Below are 17,236 nucleotides of genomic sequence, written 5' to 3'. Positions count from 1 at the left end.
TTATCAGTCCACAGGAGCACTTGTAATTATCAGTGAAAATTTGAGCTTTCAATGAAAGTCAGAAGTAATGGAGCTACACAGATGTAACTGCTCTACTGATAGAAATTACTTTGTCAGCATTGCTACATTTTACTTTTACTACCTATCAGTATTCAGTCATTTCATAGAAGTCTTCGAAATGCAGCATTTCAGTTGATGCTAAAAGCTGTGAGAGGTTGGTGGTTTTTGAGGTAGAGAACTGACAAGTCACTATTTTGGTTCAGTTCACATTTAATGATATACTGGAAAGTGTGTGATAAAAGCCAATGCCTTCAGACCAGCAGCAATCTCCACCCTTAACAGCATAATATGCTACGAAGATTGGTCACAGATTGTAACATATACAGCTGGATCGATCGGGAGCTCAGCTTTCTTTCGGCAGTTTTCTGCAGAACCATAGTTTAGAAAACCTGTCATTATACAAGTAGTAGTAGTAGTAGTAGTAGTAGTAGTAGTAGTAGTAAAGGCGAATTCTGACAAAAGGAGCATACTTGATTTATGCTTTCCTGATTTTTTTCATGTCCCATTGAGTACCATTTTAATTCAGAGCTGGATTATTAATGTTTATTTGGAAGTTAAAAAAATTAAACATGTACACATTTTCTTGCTGCAATAATTAGGTTGGTTACACTGTCACATTCTGATTAATACGTGTTCCATGCGTGTATGGAACAAGTAGTGAAAACATTGGCAGGTAAGTATTGATTTAGTGGAAAATGGTATTGAGTTTGAAAATTTGGAGATATGCACCTCTTTGTCCCTGTGTAAGAACTGCCATATTAACTGTAGATGCGAAAAAGTTGCACTTTGACTTCAGGACAATATTAGAAGAAAAATGTAAGTCTGTACAGACCAGTAGAAAGTTAGCAAAGCAGCACTGCTGCTCATTACACTATGTATAAGCCAAGAGCAGTTTCACTTCTAAGATATTTGTTCTTTAAGACATTTGTTATGGTATGTTGTCATGTACACTGTCATAATTTCTCAGCATTTGCTCAGCTACTGTCTTGTTAACAATAAATTACTCATTTTGTTTAAGACTGTAGTCATTGTTATTGTTAGAAGATAACAGCATTTGTCCAACTGAAATAAAGTGTAAAGCCAGATGATGTAACACTTGGAGGCTGTTTTACCAAAACATTTGTCAGAGCCTATGAGTTTTCATGCAAGAAAAAATTCCTATAAATTTTCTGAAAATTAGCATAGATTAAAAATGTCATTGTAGATTATAGAAAACAATGAGAATTAAATAATGATTTCACCTACCTTATTCTCATGATTCAAAACCTATACTTATTGTGTGTCAGATATTTGTAAAATGTAGCTAATGCTTCAACGTTTGCCACCAACAGTTAAATAAGGTTGGTACTGTTGTGCTTTCTTGCTACAGTTCATGCTGTTAAATTGAAATAAGTTTCCACATAATTAAAACCAGCGTTTTCTTGTTGCAGAACTCGCTGTTTGGTTCTGGAATTTATCTGTCTACTGAAATGTCAATGAGCCTTCCATACAGTCCAACCGGCTACGGGTGGGGAAAGAGTATACTAGGGCCATCTCTGAGTATTGTAGCTCTTTGTGAAGCTATTGACCATCCTGATGTACATTATCCACGGCCAGTCAATAAATGTACGTTAAACTGACAGGTGTTGGTATATGTCTATATGCATAGCATTATGTTTAAGAATAATACATTGTAATCTGTAAATGAAATATTGAATTATAAGCTACGTCCAATGACGCTTATTAACTATAGCATCCAGATATTTTCACCTCTCCTCCAGAACAGTTATAAGTGGTAGGTAGTTGTACAAGCAATGTGATTGATACATTTACCATTTTCTTTAAATTTAAAAATAATTTATTGTCACATAATTTAACCAACATGTTGACAAGAAATATCCAAAAACTTATGTATACAGTGTTATTGATTTAATGAGCTCATTTTTTGACCTTGATCTTTTATTGTTGCAGCAGCAGCAGCAGCACCTTCTCGCAAAAAACAAAAGGCACCACCCGATAGCATTGGTGGAGAAGTGCCTGAAAAATATATATTGGTGACAAACAGTGACCTCGTCAGAGTGCGTTACTTACTGGTGTACAATAAACCACAAGTGTCACCAGAAAGGTAGGTAGTATATGTGAGATTTAACTGTGTAGAATTGTTATATTTGTTGGCATTATTCTACTGTATGTTCCTGAAAATTGAGATTATATGAAAAAATCGCTGGAAATAGCGAAACAGTCTATATATGGCATACAGTAACACAGAGGAATAAACCATTACTACATGCCCAAAATAATCATGTAGTTAAGTGCCTGACACTGAGAAAAAGCTCCATTCATGAAGTGATCAAATTAAACTAGTTTTGAATGGGTGTCATAGTTGAGATACACTGAGTAAACTTGGCAAATAGAGGAAACAGGAGGTATCTCTCGCAAAGAAGTGGCCTTGATGTTTGCAGCATGTATGCAACCATTCCACTGTAGAAATACTGCTCTAGTAATTTTATAAGTGGAGCACACATCTTTGAGGCTTAAGAATTCCTAGGGGTTACAGTTGCTTTTAAGAGTACACACAGTTCAGAGGTTCTGGGATTTTCTATGACAGTCAAAGTTAGTGTAATATAGCACTGAATAATGCACTCTAAAAGATGCTGACAACAGCATCCGCTCATGTTATATCCTACAAAAACAAACAAGAATGCTTAGTATTACTAGGGCACTACAGGCTATGGTATATTAGTGTACTGTATTTACTCAGATCTAAGCCGCACTCGAATCTAAGCTGCACCTGAAAAATGAGACTCAAAATAAAGGGAAAAAAAATTCCCGAATCTAAGCCGCACGTGAAATTTGAGACTCGAAATTCGAGGGGAGAGAAAAGTTTTAGGCTGCACCTCCAAATCGAAACAAAGTTGGTCCATTGTAATATGAGACACAATTTAGGTCGAATGAATGACGATACAGCTACAGTAGTTTGGTTTGAATCGTAAGCTTTGCAGTTAAGCTTTACCAGGTAGCCATTGCTATGCGTCAGGCGCTCCGTCCGTATTCATAGGGGAACGCTTCTTTTTTCACATGCTTCATCTGGTTTGAATCAATTGCTTATTTTGCTTTACACTGCTGCTTTATTTGATAATGATCAACAAGAACCAAATAATAGACTGCACATGATAGAACATGCTCTGAACGAGAGTTAGGCGAAAATTTTTCTCCGTTTGAAAATCTTTGCAGCCGTTTCTTTAGTACATTAAATTCTGCACAGAAATTAGAGTCATCTTGGATTTCAAAATCTAGTCCGTTGCCGTGCTTCGTTTCTGACTGTATCACTATTAGGCATAAGAATAATACGAATATAAACATGACATGATATGTATATTCTTCCGCATTTGCTGTTGTCTCACTCTAGTTTCGTAGTTTATTAGGTAGACAGGATTTAAATGAGTTTGCAGCAAACATGAAAGAATATATGGCAAAATGTTTATATTTGTATTATTCTTATGGTGAAGAGAATGCTGCATGTGATTCATATTTCATCAGGTTCCTATTAGCAACCATCTCTTCTCACAGGTAGGAAAAAATTCAGAACGTAGAGTTGGCCATATTGACAAACATCCGTAACAGTCTTGTCAGTCGGATTTCCGTATTACGTTGAAATTCTGCTACATTCGAAGACGAACAATACGGAATTTGTATTTGCTTCGTTGGATAATGTATGAAAATGCAGTGGTCGAAACTCGGGGCGGAGAAAAAAAAGCTCGTCTTCCACCTTTTTTAAAAAATTTATTTACTGACGCAGAGGTTTTGGCGCCAGTATTTATCTTTGTGCCTACAAAGCATGCCTGTGTAGTGCTACATATATTCAACGGCAGAAGTTAGTTGTGGGGGGACCTACCAACATTTTTCAGAACTTCCGCTTCCGTTGCACTCGATTCTAAGCTGCAGGCGGTTTTTTGGATTACAAAAACCGAAAAAAAGTGCGGCTTGGATTCGAGTAAATACGGTATGTGTGTTCTTAAATTGTGAACTGCGTATTTATGTGGTAGCAGAGTTTGCCCATATGGATTAACTCAGTGGCAGGTGTGTTCTTGTGCTTTACTGGAAGGAGTCAGCAGCAGACCCACTACACAACCTAATGGTAAACTCAATGCAGAAATGCCTTTGAGCTGTGGGAGGAACAAATGCAAATGTGTGTGGACTCAAAGGATTCTAGCTTTGAACATATTTGGTAAGCACATACATTTGCAATGTCACTCTTGTTTATTTTGTGTCAGGTTTGGTACACAACATTTTCTGACAGAGAGCAAGTTAGTGGCTTTTGCAAGCTACTCTTCCACTGCCACTTAGGTGATTAGTTTTTATGAAAGATGTTATTATGAGAACATAGTTAAAGTATGAAAGAAACAGACATACACCAATATGCAACACCAGTGTGTTACTTAGTTTTCCTTAGGAAAAAGTCCCTATCATATGGTGTGCCATCTGTTGACATATCTGCAATGCTGACGAGTCCTCTTACCATTATGTTGAAGATCATGAAGGGGCCTTTACATACAAGCACTGCTTTTTATAAATGGACGACAGGCTGCATGCTCCAAATGTTTTGTATACACTTGTTAATCAGTCCATAACAACCATTGCCTTTATTATGAAGTACAACCATGTTCTGGAACAACTGAATCACATCCAGTGCTTTACCTTTAACTACCCATTGTTGTGCCCTGAATAATAAATACGCTCTTCAAACTGGTTGCCATCTGTTCAAAGTAATGTTGTATCACCTACTCACTTAGCTAATGAAATATCATTGTGAAAAATACAGATGTCAACCCATCATATGGATCCACCCAATAACTACTGTTCCAGTCGTCACATCATTGATGTAACATGTTGCAATAGAACATGTTCCAATAGAAGTAGGGTCACGTGATTTCTTAGTACAATATCATAGAAGTCAAATTGAAAATCTGAAATTCTATCAATCAGTGTATCTTTCCATCTATACAAAATTCAGCTGGTGTAACTGTCATGTCCATTGTTTAAGTGATAGAAATTATCACCTCTGTTTGTGGCAAGCTCCTTGATCATTAAATACAGGGTTATTACAAATGATTGAAGCGATTTCACAGCTCTACAATAACTTTATTATTTGAGATATTTTCACAATGCTTTGCACACACATACAAAAACTCAAAAAGTTTTTTTAGGCATTCACAAATGTTCGATATGTGCCCCTTTAGTGATTCCGCAGACAAGCCGATAATCAAGTTCCTCCCACACTCGGCGCAGCATGTCCCCATCAATGAGTTCAAAAGCATCATTGATGCGAGCTCGCAGTTCTGGCACGTTTCTTGGTAGAGGAGGTGTAAACACTGAATCTTTCACATAACCCCACAGAAAGAAATCACATGGGGTTAAGTCTGGAGAGCGTGGAGGCCATGACATGAATTGCTGATCATGATCTCCACCATGACCGATCCATCGGTTTTCCAATCTCCTGTTTAGGAAATGCCGAACATCATGATGGAAGTGCGCTGGAGCACCATGCTGCTGAAAGGTGAAGTCGGCACTGTCGGTCTCCAGTTGTGGCATGAGCCAGTTTTCCAGTATGTCCAGATACACGTGTCCTGTAACGTTTTTTTCGCAGAAGAAAAAGGGGCCGTAAACTTTAAACCGTGAGATTGCACAAAACATGTTAACTTTTGGTGAATTGCGAATTTGCTGTACGAATGCGTGAGGATTCTCTACCGCCCAGATTCGCACATTGTGTCTGTTCACTTCACCATTAAGAAAAAATGTTGCTTCATCACTGAAAACAAGTTTCGCACTGAATGCATCCTCTTCCATGAGCTGTTGCAACCACGCCGAAAATTCAAAGCGTTTGACTTTGTCATCGGGTGTCAGGGCTTGTAGCAATTGTAAACGGTAAGGCTTCTGCTTTAGCCTTTTCCGTAAGATTTTCCAAACCGTCGGCTGTGGTACGTTTAGCTCCCTGCTTGCTTTATTCGTCGACTTCTGCGGGCTATGCGTGAAACTTGCCCGCACGCGTTCAACCGTTTCTTCGCTCACTGCAGGCCGACCTGTTGGTTTCACCTTACAGAGGCATCCAGAAGCTTTAAACTGCACGTACCATCGCCGAATGGAGTTAGCAGTTTGTGGATCTTTGTTGAACTTCGTCCTCAAGTGTCGTTGCACTGTTATGACTGACTGATGTGAGTGCATTTCAAGCACGACATACGCTTTCTCGGCTCCTGTCGCCATTTTGTCTCACTATGCTCTCGAGCGCTTTGGCGGCAGAAACCTGAAGTGCAGCTTCAGCCGAACAAAACTTTGAGTTTTTCTACGTATCTGTAGTGTGTCGTGACCATATGTCAATGAATGGAGCTACAGTGAATTTATGAAATCGCTTCAATCATTTGTAATAGCCCTGTATTATTTTGGTAGTCATTTGATGCCTTGCATTCCACAAATGATGATTTTAATCAAGCCGAGCTAATCTCACCAAATATGGTATATTTCTTCAGTTGTTTAAATAAATAATTAACTGCATCCAATAAAGATGATGTAGTGTTGAAATTAAAAAATACACAGCAGCAGAACAAGAAGAATTGTATGCTGCAAAAGGTACTTCAGTTCAGTAAACATTCTTCTTCATAGCACTGACTGTATGTTATATAATTGTTGTTTGTTCTCCAGAACAAATGCAATGAAACACTACCTTTTATAATTTCACCATCAGTTTTGTCACCTCTCACCATTTCCTATCTCATCCAGTATTTTAAGATCACTGCTCCCCCCCTTCGGGTCTGCAGTTTAGAATAGGCCCGAGGTATTCCTGCCTGTCGTAATAGGTGACTAAAAGGAGTCTTAACACGTTACGGCCTTTATGTGATGCACATACGCCAAGGAGTAGATGCGCGTCATCCTGGGGCATCGGGACTCCCAGCAATGGCCATCCTGCCAGGTGGGCTTTGCTGCGCCTGGGTGGCACCCGTGGGGTTGGCCCCTGGTTGGAGTGGGTGGCATCAGGGCGATGACACGCCATGAAGCATAGCACGTCATCTCTTGCTGGTGGTGAAACACCAGCAGTCTCTAAGTGGTCAAGGTCTAACTTCAATGCTAAGAAATACAACCCCAAGTTGTCCCCCCCCCTCCCCCCCCCCTCCCCTCCTGGCCATACCATGGGAGGAACGCCAGGCTAAGAACGGCAGTGAAGCTTATTCACCGCGGTACGTCGTATGTAAGAGAGTTGATGGGGACTCTTTCTTGTCAATGAAACCTCAGTTTTTTGTGGAGCGTTTAGAGGACAAATTTGGGGAGGTGGGGGTCTTGTCCAAAATTCGGTCGGGGTTGGTCTTGATCAAAACAGCATCCTCTGGCCAGTCATGGGCACTCCTTGTCTGTGACAAACTGAGGGATGTTTCTGTTTCCATCATGCCCCATAAGAGCTTAAATATGGTCCAGGGTGTCGTATTTCACTGGGACCTCCTTTTGCAGTCTTGATGATGAGCTGCACACCAATTTAGAGTGCAAGGTGTCCATTTTGTCTGACGCTTCCACCGGGGTCCAAGGGATAATCAAGTTTCCACCGGTGCCTTCATCTTGAACTTCGAGGGCGACATGTTACCCGAGAAGGTCAACATGATGGTCTACCACTGTGACGTAAAGCCATATATCCCTCCTCCGATGTGGTACTTCAAGTGATGGAAGTTTGGTCATATGTCTTCCCGCTGTACTTCCAGCATTACCTGTCGGGATTGTGGACATCTGTCACATTCCAATACTCCCTGTGCCCCACTGTGTCAACTGTAGAGAGCACCATTTGCCTAGCTCCCCAGACTGCAGGATTCTCAAGAAAGAAAGAAAAATAATGGAATACAAGACCCTGGACCGACTGACCTACACTAAGGCTAAGAGAAAATATGGGAGGCATCCTGTGCATATGACATCAACCTACGCTGCCACTACGTTAGCGGTTCTACCATCTTCCATTCCGCCGCATACAGTTGGCTCTGAGCCGTCAGACTCCACCTGCCCCCCCCCCCCCCCCCCCCCCTCCCACCCCAACCATCGGGGACATCTGTCCCCATTTCTCAGTCGGAGAAATGTAAGTCTTCGGCTTCTCTCACCAGAAAGGGATCCCTTGGGTCACTCCCTTCCCAGGTTTCTACCAGAGGCAAAGCTGACAACCGCCAGTGCCTGAAGCAACCACAGGTAGGGCTTCATGGTCCTCCTCAGTCCTCGAGACTGAATCAATGAAGCCCTCTCAGGCAGACAAACCTAAGGAGCAGTGAGAGAAACCTAAAAAGAAAAAGACCCCACAGAACCAAGGCGCTGCAGTGGCGCGCACACACACCACCACTACCTACAAGCTCTGTGTCTGAGGATGAGGCCCTCAGACAGAGTGGATGACAATCGCACAGGTACTCATCTGATGGCAGCAGGTGACCCTGAGGTTCCCAGTCTCACGATCACATAATCCTCCACTGAAATTGCGGCAGTTTCTTCCACCACCTGGCTGAGCTACGGCAACTGTTAAGCTTTACACCTGCTTTGTGCATTGCCCTCCAGGAAAACTGGTTCCTGGCAATGCGCACCACTGTCCTCCGTGGCTATAAGGGATATTATAGGAACCGTAGCAACTATAATAGAGTGTCAGGTGGAGTTTGCATCTATGTCCTGAACTCAGTGTGTTGTGAACCTGTGCCCCTTCAAACCCCTCTTGAAGCTGTAGCTGTCAGGATAAGGACGATGCAGGAAATAACTGTCTGCAATGTATATCTTCCTCCAGATGGTGCAGTACCCTTGAACGAATTGGCTGCACTGATTGATCAACTCCCTAAACCTTTCCTAATATTAAGAGATTTTAACACCCATAACCCCTGTGGGGTGGCACCATGCTTACTGGACAAGGGGTGGCAGAGGTCGAGTTAAATACAGGTGCCCCCCACACATTTCAGTGTGGCACATGGCACATATTTGGCCATTGATCTCTCGGTTTGCAGTCCTGGCCTTCTCCCATTTATCTACTGGAGAGCACATGACGATCTGTGTGGTAGTGACAACTTCCCCATCTTTCTGTCACTCCCCTGGCACCATGCCCATGGACACCTACCCAGATGGGCTTTAAACAAAGCAGACTGGGAAGCCTTCACCTCTGCTGTCACCGCTGAATCTCCCCTGCATGGTGCCATTGATGTTGAGCAGGTCACTACAACAATTGTTTCTGCTGCGGAAAATGCGATCTCTTGTTCTTTAGGGTGCCCTTGGCGAAAGACAGTCCCTTGGTGGGCGCCGGAAGTCGCTGAGACAATTAGAGCGTTGGTGAGCTGTACTGCGACATAAGCGGCATCCTTCTGTGGAGCAGTTAATAGCCTTTAAGCAGCTCTGTGCCCGTGTTCGCCAGCTTATAAAATGATGGAAACAGAAGTGTTGGTAGAGATACATCTCGACCATTGGGTGCCATACGTCACCTTCCCAATTCTGGACGAAGATCACACACGTTTTTTTGGGTACCTGACCCCAACAGGTGTCCTTGGAATTACGATCAATGGCGTGTTATCTACCGATGCAAACGTGATTGTCGAGCACTTTGCTGAGAAGTGCTCGAGCCTCTGCGACGGAGAGCTACCCTCCAGCCTTTCGTACCCTCAAATGGCGAATGGAAAGGAAAGTCCTCTCGTTCACTATACGCCACAGTGAATCCTATAACGCCCATTTACAGAGTGGGAGCTCCTCAGCACCCTTGCACATTGCCCCGACACAGCTCCTGGGCTGGATCAGATGCACAGTCAGCTGATTAAACATCTCTCGTCTGACTACAAGCGACATCTCTTCATCATCTTCAACAAGATCTGGTGCGATGACATCTTTCCATCACAATGGCGGGAGAGCACCATCATTCCGGTGCTCAAACCCGGTCAAAACCTGCTTGATGTGGATAGCTACTGGCCCATCAGCCTCACCAACTTTCTTTGCAAGCTGCTGGAACTTATGGTGTGTCAGCGGTTGGGTTGGTCCTGGAGTCACGTGGACTACTGGCTCCATGTCAGGATGGCTTCCGCCAGGGTCGCTCTACCACTGATAATCTTGTGTCCCTTGAGTCTGCCATCTGAACAGCCTTTTCCAGATGCCAACATCTGGTTGCCATCTTTTTTGACTTACGTAAAGCATACGACACAACCAGGCGACATCATATCCTTGCCACATTGTATGAGCGGGGTCTCCGGGGCCCGCTTCCGATTTTTATCCAGAACTTCCTGTCGCTCTGTACTTTCCATAGTTCCCCCTGTATTCAGGAGAATGGTGTTCTACAGGGTTCTGATTGAGTGTCTATTTTTTGTGGCTATTAACGGTCTGGCAGCAGGTGTAGGGCCATCGGTCTCCCCTTCTCTGTATGCAGATGGCTTCTGCATTTCGTACTGCTCCTCCAGTACTGGTGTTGCTGAGCGGCACCTAAAAGGAGCCATTCTCAAGGCGCAGTCATAGACTCTATCCTGTGGCTTTCAGTTTTCAGCCGCGAAGTCGTGTGTCATGCATTTCTGTTGGTGTCACACTGTTCATCCAGAACCAGAACTTTAGCTTAATGACGATTCGCTCACTGTAGTGGAGACATGATTCTTAGGACTGGTTTCTGATGCCCTATTGACTTGGCTACCTCACCTTCGTCAGCTGAAGCGAAAGTGCTAGCATCACCTCAATGCCATCCACTGCCTGAGCAACACCAACTGGGGAGCATATTGCTCTATACTGCTGCAGCTCTTCTGAGCCCTTGTTCAATCAGACCTTGACTATGGGAGTCTGGTTTACGGAGTGGTGGTGCCCTCAGCATAGCATTTACTTGACCCAGTGCACCACTGTGGCATTTGCCTAGTGGTGGCAGCTTTTACGAGTCCAGTGACCAGTGTCCTGGTGAAGGCCAGAGTCCCTCCATTGAAGGTTAGGCGTGCACAACTGCTCACCAGTTACGTTGCACTCGTTCTTAGTTGCCCTGCCCATCCAAATTACCGTCTCCTTTTCCCATCTCCCACATTGGCAGCCCAGGTCAGGGCTTATGATTGCGGTTCGCGTCCAGTCTCTTCTGTCTGAACTGGAGTCCTTCCCGTTACCACCTCTTCTCGAGGTCCATTCATGTACACCTCCATGGTGTACACCTAGGCCGCAGATTCTTCTGGACCTTTTGCATGGCCCTAAGGACTCCGTTAACCCTGCGGCTCTCCACTATAACTTCCTTTCGATTCTTGACATGTACCAGGGTTATGAAGTGATTTACATTGACGACTCGATGGCTGATGGTCACATATGGCTGCTGTGTTTTCACTGCAGAGCTGGCGGCCATATCTCATGCTCTTGAGCTCATACACTCATGCCTTGAGTCATTTCTCCTGTGTACTGACTCCTTGAGCAGCCTACAAGCTGTCGACCAGTGCTACCCTCGCCATCCTTTGGGAGTGTCCGTTCAGGAGTCCATCTATGCCCTGGAACGGTCCCGTCATTTAGTGGTGTTTGTGTGGACCACAGGACATGTCGGAATTCCAGGCAACGAACTTGCTGACAGGTTGGCCAGATGGGCTATGCGGAAATCGCTTCTAGAGATGGGTATCTCCGAAACTGACATGCGTTTTGTCATACTCTGCAGGTTTTTTTGGCTTTGGGAGACAGAATGGGCATAACAGTACGTACAACAAACTGCGTGTCATTAAGGAGACTACGAATGTGTGGAAGTCTTCCATGCAGTCCTCTCGCAGGGAATCAGTTGTCCTCTGCCAGCTCCGCATTGGTCATATGTGGCTAATGCATGGTTACCTCCTCTGTCGCGAGGACCCACCTTGGTGTCACTGTGGCTCACAAATGACAGTCGTCCACCTCTTGCTGGACTGCCTACTTTTAGCCACTCTGCGGCGGACTTTTAACTTTCCCAGCACCCTACCTTTGGTGTTGGGTGACAATGACTCAACAGCAGCTTTAGTTTTATGTCAGTTTTATCATTTGATCTAAGTTTTAGTGCATGTCCTTTGTCCCTCTGTGTCCTCCATCCTAGTGCTTTTAGGATGGAGGTTTTACTGTGTTGCAGAGTGGTTGGCTTCTCCTTTTTATTCTCTTGTTTTGATCTCTTCTACATGTTTTTTGCATGTCTCTGTGGTTTTCTTGTCCGATTCTGGCCGTTTTAGCATTTGTTGCCCTTCTGTCATTCTTGTGGTTTTCTCCTTTCTTCCAGCTGTGTTTTGTATGTCTTGATTATTTTACTCCCACCTTTTTGGAATTGTTTTAATCAGAACGAGGGATCAATGACCTAGCAGTTTGGTCACCCCTCCCCCTCTTTTAAATCAACCAACCTTAAGATCACTGCTATTCCATTAGGTGGTATGTTACCATCAGTTTGTGTTTTACTGTAATGGTGGTCGTGCCAACTTGTCAGTAGTTAGCTGATGTACAACTCACCTGTTTATTTTATTCTGAGCAGGAGTATTTTCTGCCCTGAGCCAACCCCAATCAATATTTTAATAAACATTTTTTCTGAGGAGCATCATTATTTCTTTTTTAAATCGGTACAAGATAATAGTAACAACAACTGGGTGGACATATTACTCTCCTTTTTGCAGAAGTTCTCATTTATAATTATTGATAAATTACTCATACCTCTGACTATTTCTTACATGCATTTCGTGTAACATTATGATACCTATTTCCTCCAACACACAAAAAATAAAAAATACAATTTATGATCATAGGCACTTCAGATTAGAAAATGAATTAATTGATTAATACATAGTTATAATTTCAAGTCTTGGTTTGCAGCTGCCAACTCTTTCTCAGCACTCCACAAGTTTCACATGCTTACTTCTTTAAATGATTTGCATTTAATGAGACGATTTTCTGACATACCCTTAGTAGAATTTGTAAATTGTTGTATTTTATTCTTGTAATGTATATTTGTGAACAATACATGTAATATTTACATTCAACAATGTGCAGGGTTGGCTGGACTGGCATAACATCATGGGTACAGAATCATAAGTTACTCACATTTATTATGGGCTACTGCATCCTCCTCGTATCTGTTGGTCTCTCCAACAATCAGGTTCTTCAGAGGCACCTGAGACTACTATTTCGTCGACCCAACTGGAATTGGAGTTGAATATTTGTGATATACATAAAAAGTTGTATTTTATTATGATTAAAGGTGTAATATAATAAGTGAAGTGCAATTTGTGTGTATACTTCAAGTGAGGCTTTGTGATTGTTACATGTTGTGACTCTGAAATATCTAGAGTGTCGGAGTGCAGGCATTCTTCAAATTCTGTTTTTTATAAATTCATGTATATATTGTGAAGTGAAGAGTACAAACTTTTCATACTGGAAAGACATTTAACTAATTATTGACCCATATTTTTTTAACAACATTAACACTGATGAGAATTTTTAAAATATTGATCTCAGTACAGTCACAGTGCTTAATGTTTTAATGCATTGTTTCTTTGATTAATACTCTAATGTGTGTGTGTCTCTCATTTCTTGCAATGATTACTTGTGTTATCCTGGTTTCTAACCCTCTGTCGAATTCAGTAGCTAAACTAACTCTGTGGCAGCATTGAGCAGGGTGTTTCTGCAACATGACACTAGATGTCAGGTGAGTTATATATTTTTCACTGTTTTTATGCACATTTATGTACTATTGTTTTATGAAGTACTGATTGATTTATTTAGCTGAGTACTGTTGTGATGTTTTAGAACCAAGGTGAGTTCTACATAGACTCAGGTGTCATCTCCCTTTTTTTTTTTACCTAAATGTTTTGCTAATGGCCCGCATGGATCAAGATAACAGAAAGTACAGGTACAGTATTTTAGTGAACTTTAAGAACTGAGAATTATTTTACCAGTTAAGTCTCCTTTAGTAGCACTAATGTTTTGTGACTAACAAAAATTAGTCCTACATGCGATACTGTGAGAAAGAAAATGCTGTGCTGTGCTCTGCTATGATGTTGTGTGGTTTTCGTTTATTCCATGCAATCAGACAGATTGGGTCTACCAGTATGTTCTCTCTCATTGCTTATATTTCAGAAATATTGTAACATTTTCTGTATCTCAGTTGAGTTATGATTGGAATACTAGTATGGATTATGAATTTGCAAAAACAATAAACGAGACTCACAATCAGAGAGAGGAAGGAAGAGGGGATGGACAGGAGGGGGGGGGGAGGAATGGACATAGAGAGAGGCAAAGGGGAGATGGACAGAGAGAGGAGGGAAGAGGAGATGACACACAGAGGAAGAGGAGGGGAATGGACATAGAGGGAAAGAGGAGATGATCTCGTGGGAGCGGGTGATGGACACAGAGAGGAGGAGGAGGAGGAGGAGGAGGAGGAGAAGGTAGACAAAGTGCGGGTGTGGAGAAGATGGACAGATAGAGGGGGAAAAGAAGATCAGGACATACGTTTAATTCCCAAACGTATTTAACAATTGCTGGGTTCACTAGTAGCACATAACATCGCTCCTGGCCTTGACAACAGCCACAGTTTGATGAGGAAGAGCGTTCACAAATTTGTTCATGTGTGCCGTATCCCATTAAAGCCACTTGTTGATTTGGCCCCATAGTGATATCTAACTGCAGGGTGTTGATTGCTCCATTTCATACTCTGCTCCAAATGTTGTTGTTGTGGTCTTCAGTCCTGAGACTGGTTTGATGCAGCTTTCCATGCTACCCTATCCTGTGCAAGTTTCTTCATCTCCCAGTACCTACTGCAACCTACATCCTTCTGAATCTGCTTAGTGTATTCATCTCTTGGTCTCCCTCTACGGTTTTTACCCTCCACACGCCCTCCAATGCTAAATTTGTGATCCCTTGATGCCCCAGAACATGTCCTTCCAACCGATCCCTTCTTCTAGTCAAGTTGTGCCACAAATTTCTCTTCTTCCCAATTCTATTCATTACCACCTCATTAGTTATGTGATCTACCCATTTAATCTTCAGCATTCTTGTGTAACTCCACATTTCGAAAGCTTCTATTCTCTTCTTGGTTGGTTGATTTGTGGGGTTAAAGGGACCTGACTGCAACGGTCATCGGTCCCTATTCTCTTCTTGTCCAAACTATTTATTGTCCATGTTTCACTTCCATACATGACTACACTCCATACAAATACTTTCAGAAACGACTTCCTGACACTTAAATCTATACTCGATGTTAACAAATTTTTCTTCTTCAGAAACGCTTTCCTTGCCATTGCTAGTCTACATTTTGTATCCCCTCTACTTCGACCATCATCAGTTATTTTGCTCCCCAAATAGCAAAACTCCTTTACTACTTTAAGCGTCTCATTTCCTAATCTAATGCCCTCAGCATCACCCGACTTAATTCGACTACATTCCATTATCCTCGTTTTGCTTTTGTTGATGTTCATCTTATATCCTCCTTTCAAGACACTGTCCATTCCGTTCAGCTGCTCTTCCAAGTCCTTTGCTGTCTCTTGACAGAATTACAATGTCATCGGCAAACCTCAAAGCTTTTATTTCTTCTCCCTGGATTTTAATACCTACTCCAAATTTTTCTTTTGTTTCCTTTACTGCTTGCTCAATATACAGATTGAATAACATCGGGGAGAGGCTACGACCCTGTCTCTCTCCTTTCCCAACCACTGCTTCCCTTTCATGTCCCTCGACTCTTATAACTGCCATCTGGTTTCTGTACAAATTGTAAATAGCCTTTCGCTCCCTGTATTTTACCCCTGCCACCTTTAGAATTTGAAAGAGAATATTCCAGTCAACATTGTCAAAAGCTTTCTCTAAATCTACAAATGCTAGAAACGTAGGTTTGCCTTTCCTTAATCTTTCTTCTAAGATAAGTCGTAGGGTCAGTATTGCCTCACGTGTTCCAATATTTGTACGGAATCCAAACTGATCTTCCCCGAGGTCGGCTTCTACCAGTTTTTCCATTCATGTGTAAAGATTTCGTGTTAGTATTTTGCAGCTGTGACTTATTAAACTGATAGTTCGGTAATTTTCACATCTGTCAACACCTGCTTTCTTTGGGATTGGAATTATTATATTATTCTTTAAGTCTGAGAGTATTTCGTCTGTCTCATACATCTTGCTCACCAGATGGTAGAGTTTTGTCAGGACTGGCTCTCCCAAGGCCATCAGTAGTTCTAATGGAATGTTGTCTACTCCTGGGGCCTTATTTCGACTTAGGTCTTTCAGTGCTCTGTCAAACTCTTCATGCAGTATGGTATCTCCCATTTCATCTTCATCTACATCTTCTTCCCTTTCCATAATATTGTCCTCAAGTACATCGCCCTTGTATAGACCCCCTATATACTCCTTCCACCTTTCTGCTTTCCCTTCTTTGGTTAGAACTGGGTTTCCATCTGAGCTCTTGATATTCATACAAGTGGTTCTCTTTTCTCCAAAGGTCTCTCTAATTTTCCTGTAGGCAGTATCTATCTTACCCCTAGTGAGATAAGCCTCTATATCCTTACATTTGTCCTGTAGCCATCCCTGCTTAGCCATTTTGCACTTCCTGTCGATCTCATTTTTGAGACGTTTGTATTCCTTTTTGCCTGCTTCATTTACTGCATTTTTATATTTTCTCCTTTCATCAATTACATTCAATATTTCTTCTGTTACCCAAGGAGTTCTACTAGCCCTCGTCTTTTTACCTACTTGATCCTCTGCTGCCTTCACTACTTCATCCATCAGAGCTACCCATTCTTCTTCTACTGTACTTCTTTCCCCCATTGCTGTCAATTGTTCTCTTATGCTCTCCCTGAAACTCTGTACAACCTCTGGTTTAGTCAGTTTATCCAGGTCCCATCTCCTTAAATTCCCACCTTTTTGCAGTTTCTTCAGTTTTAATCTACAGTTCATAACCAATAGATTGTGGTCAGAGTCCACATCTGCCCCTGGAAATGTCTTACATTTTAAAACATGGTTCCTAAATCTCTGTCTTACCATTATATAATCTATCTGATACCTTCTAGTATCTCCAGGATTCTTCCATGTATACAACCTTCTTTTATGATTCTTGAACCAAGTGTTAGCTATGATTAAGTTATGATCTGTGCAAAATTCTACCAGACGGCTTCCTCTTTCATTTCTTCCCCCCAATCCATATTCATCTACTATGTTTCCTTCTCTCCCTTTTCCTACTCTAGAATTCCAGTCACCCATGACTATTGAATTTTTGTCGCCCTTCACTACCTGA

General features: G+C 42.2%; 1 protein-coding gene across 5 annotated transcripts in view; it reads left to right on the top strand.

The window, feature by feature from the left end:
- The window catches only part of LOC124616047 (protein mono-ADP-ribosyltransferase PARP16), a 49,039-nt gene extending 35,637 nt beyond the window's left edge, over window positions 1-13,402 (top strand). Inside the window, exons 4-6 of one of the 5 annotated variants that reach the window (XM_047144276.1) lie at window positions 1,491-1,665; window positions 2,005-2,164; window positions 13,015-13,402. In XM_047144276.1, the coding sequence (XP_047000232.1) occupies window positions 1,491-1,665; window positions 2,005-2,164; window positions 13,015-13,177 (498 nt within the window). In that variant the 3' untranslated portion in view covers window positions 13,178-13,402. The remainder of the gene's footprint in view (window positions 1-1,490; window positions 1,666-2,004; window positions 2,165-13,014) is intronic. The other 4 variants (XM_047144280.1, XM_047144279.1, XM_047144278.1 and 1 more) reach the window with 4 other exon arrangements.
- The last annotated feature ends 3,834 nt before the right edge of the window (window positions 13,403-17,236 follow it).

The sequence above is a fragment of the Schistocerca americana genome, chromosome 5, assembly GCF_021461395.2.
Source record: "Schistocerca americana isolate TAMUIC-IGC-003095 chromosome 5, iqSchAmer2.1, whole genome shotgun sequence".
NCBI lineage: Eukaryota > Metazoa > Arthropoda > Insecta > Orthoptera > Acrididae > Schistocerca > Schistocerca americana.
The sequence above is the reverse complement of the archived record's forward strand: the minus strand, read 5'-3'. Positions and strand labels throughout refer to the sequence as shown.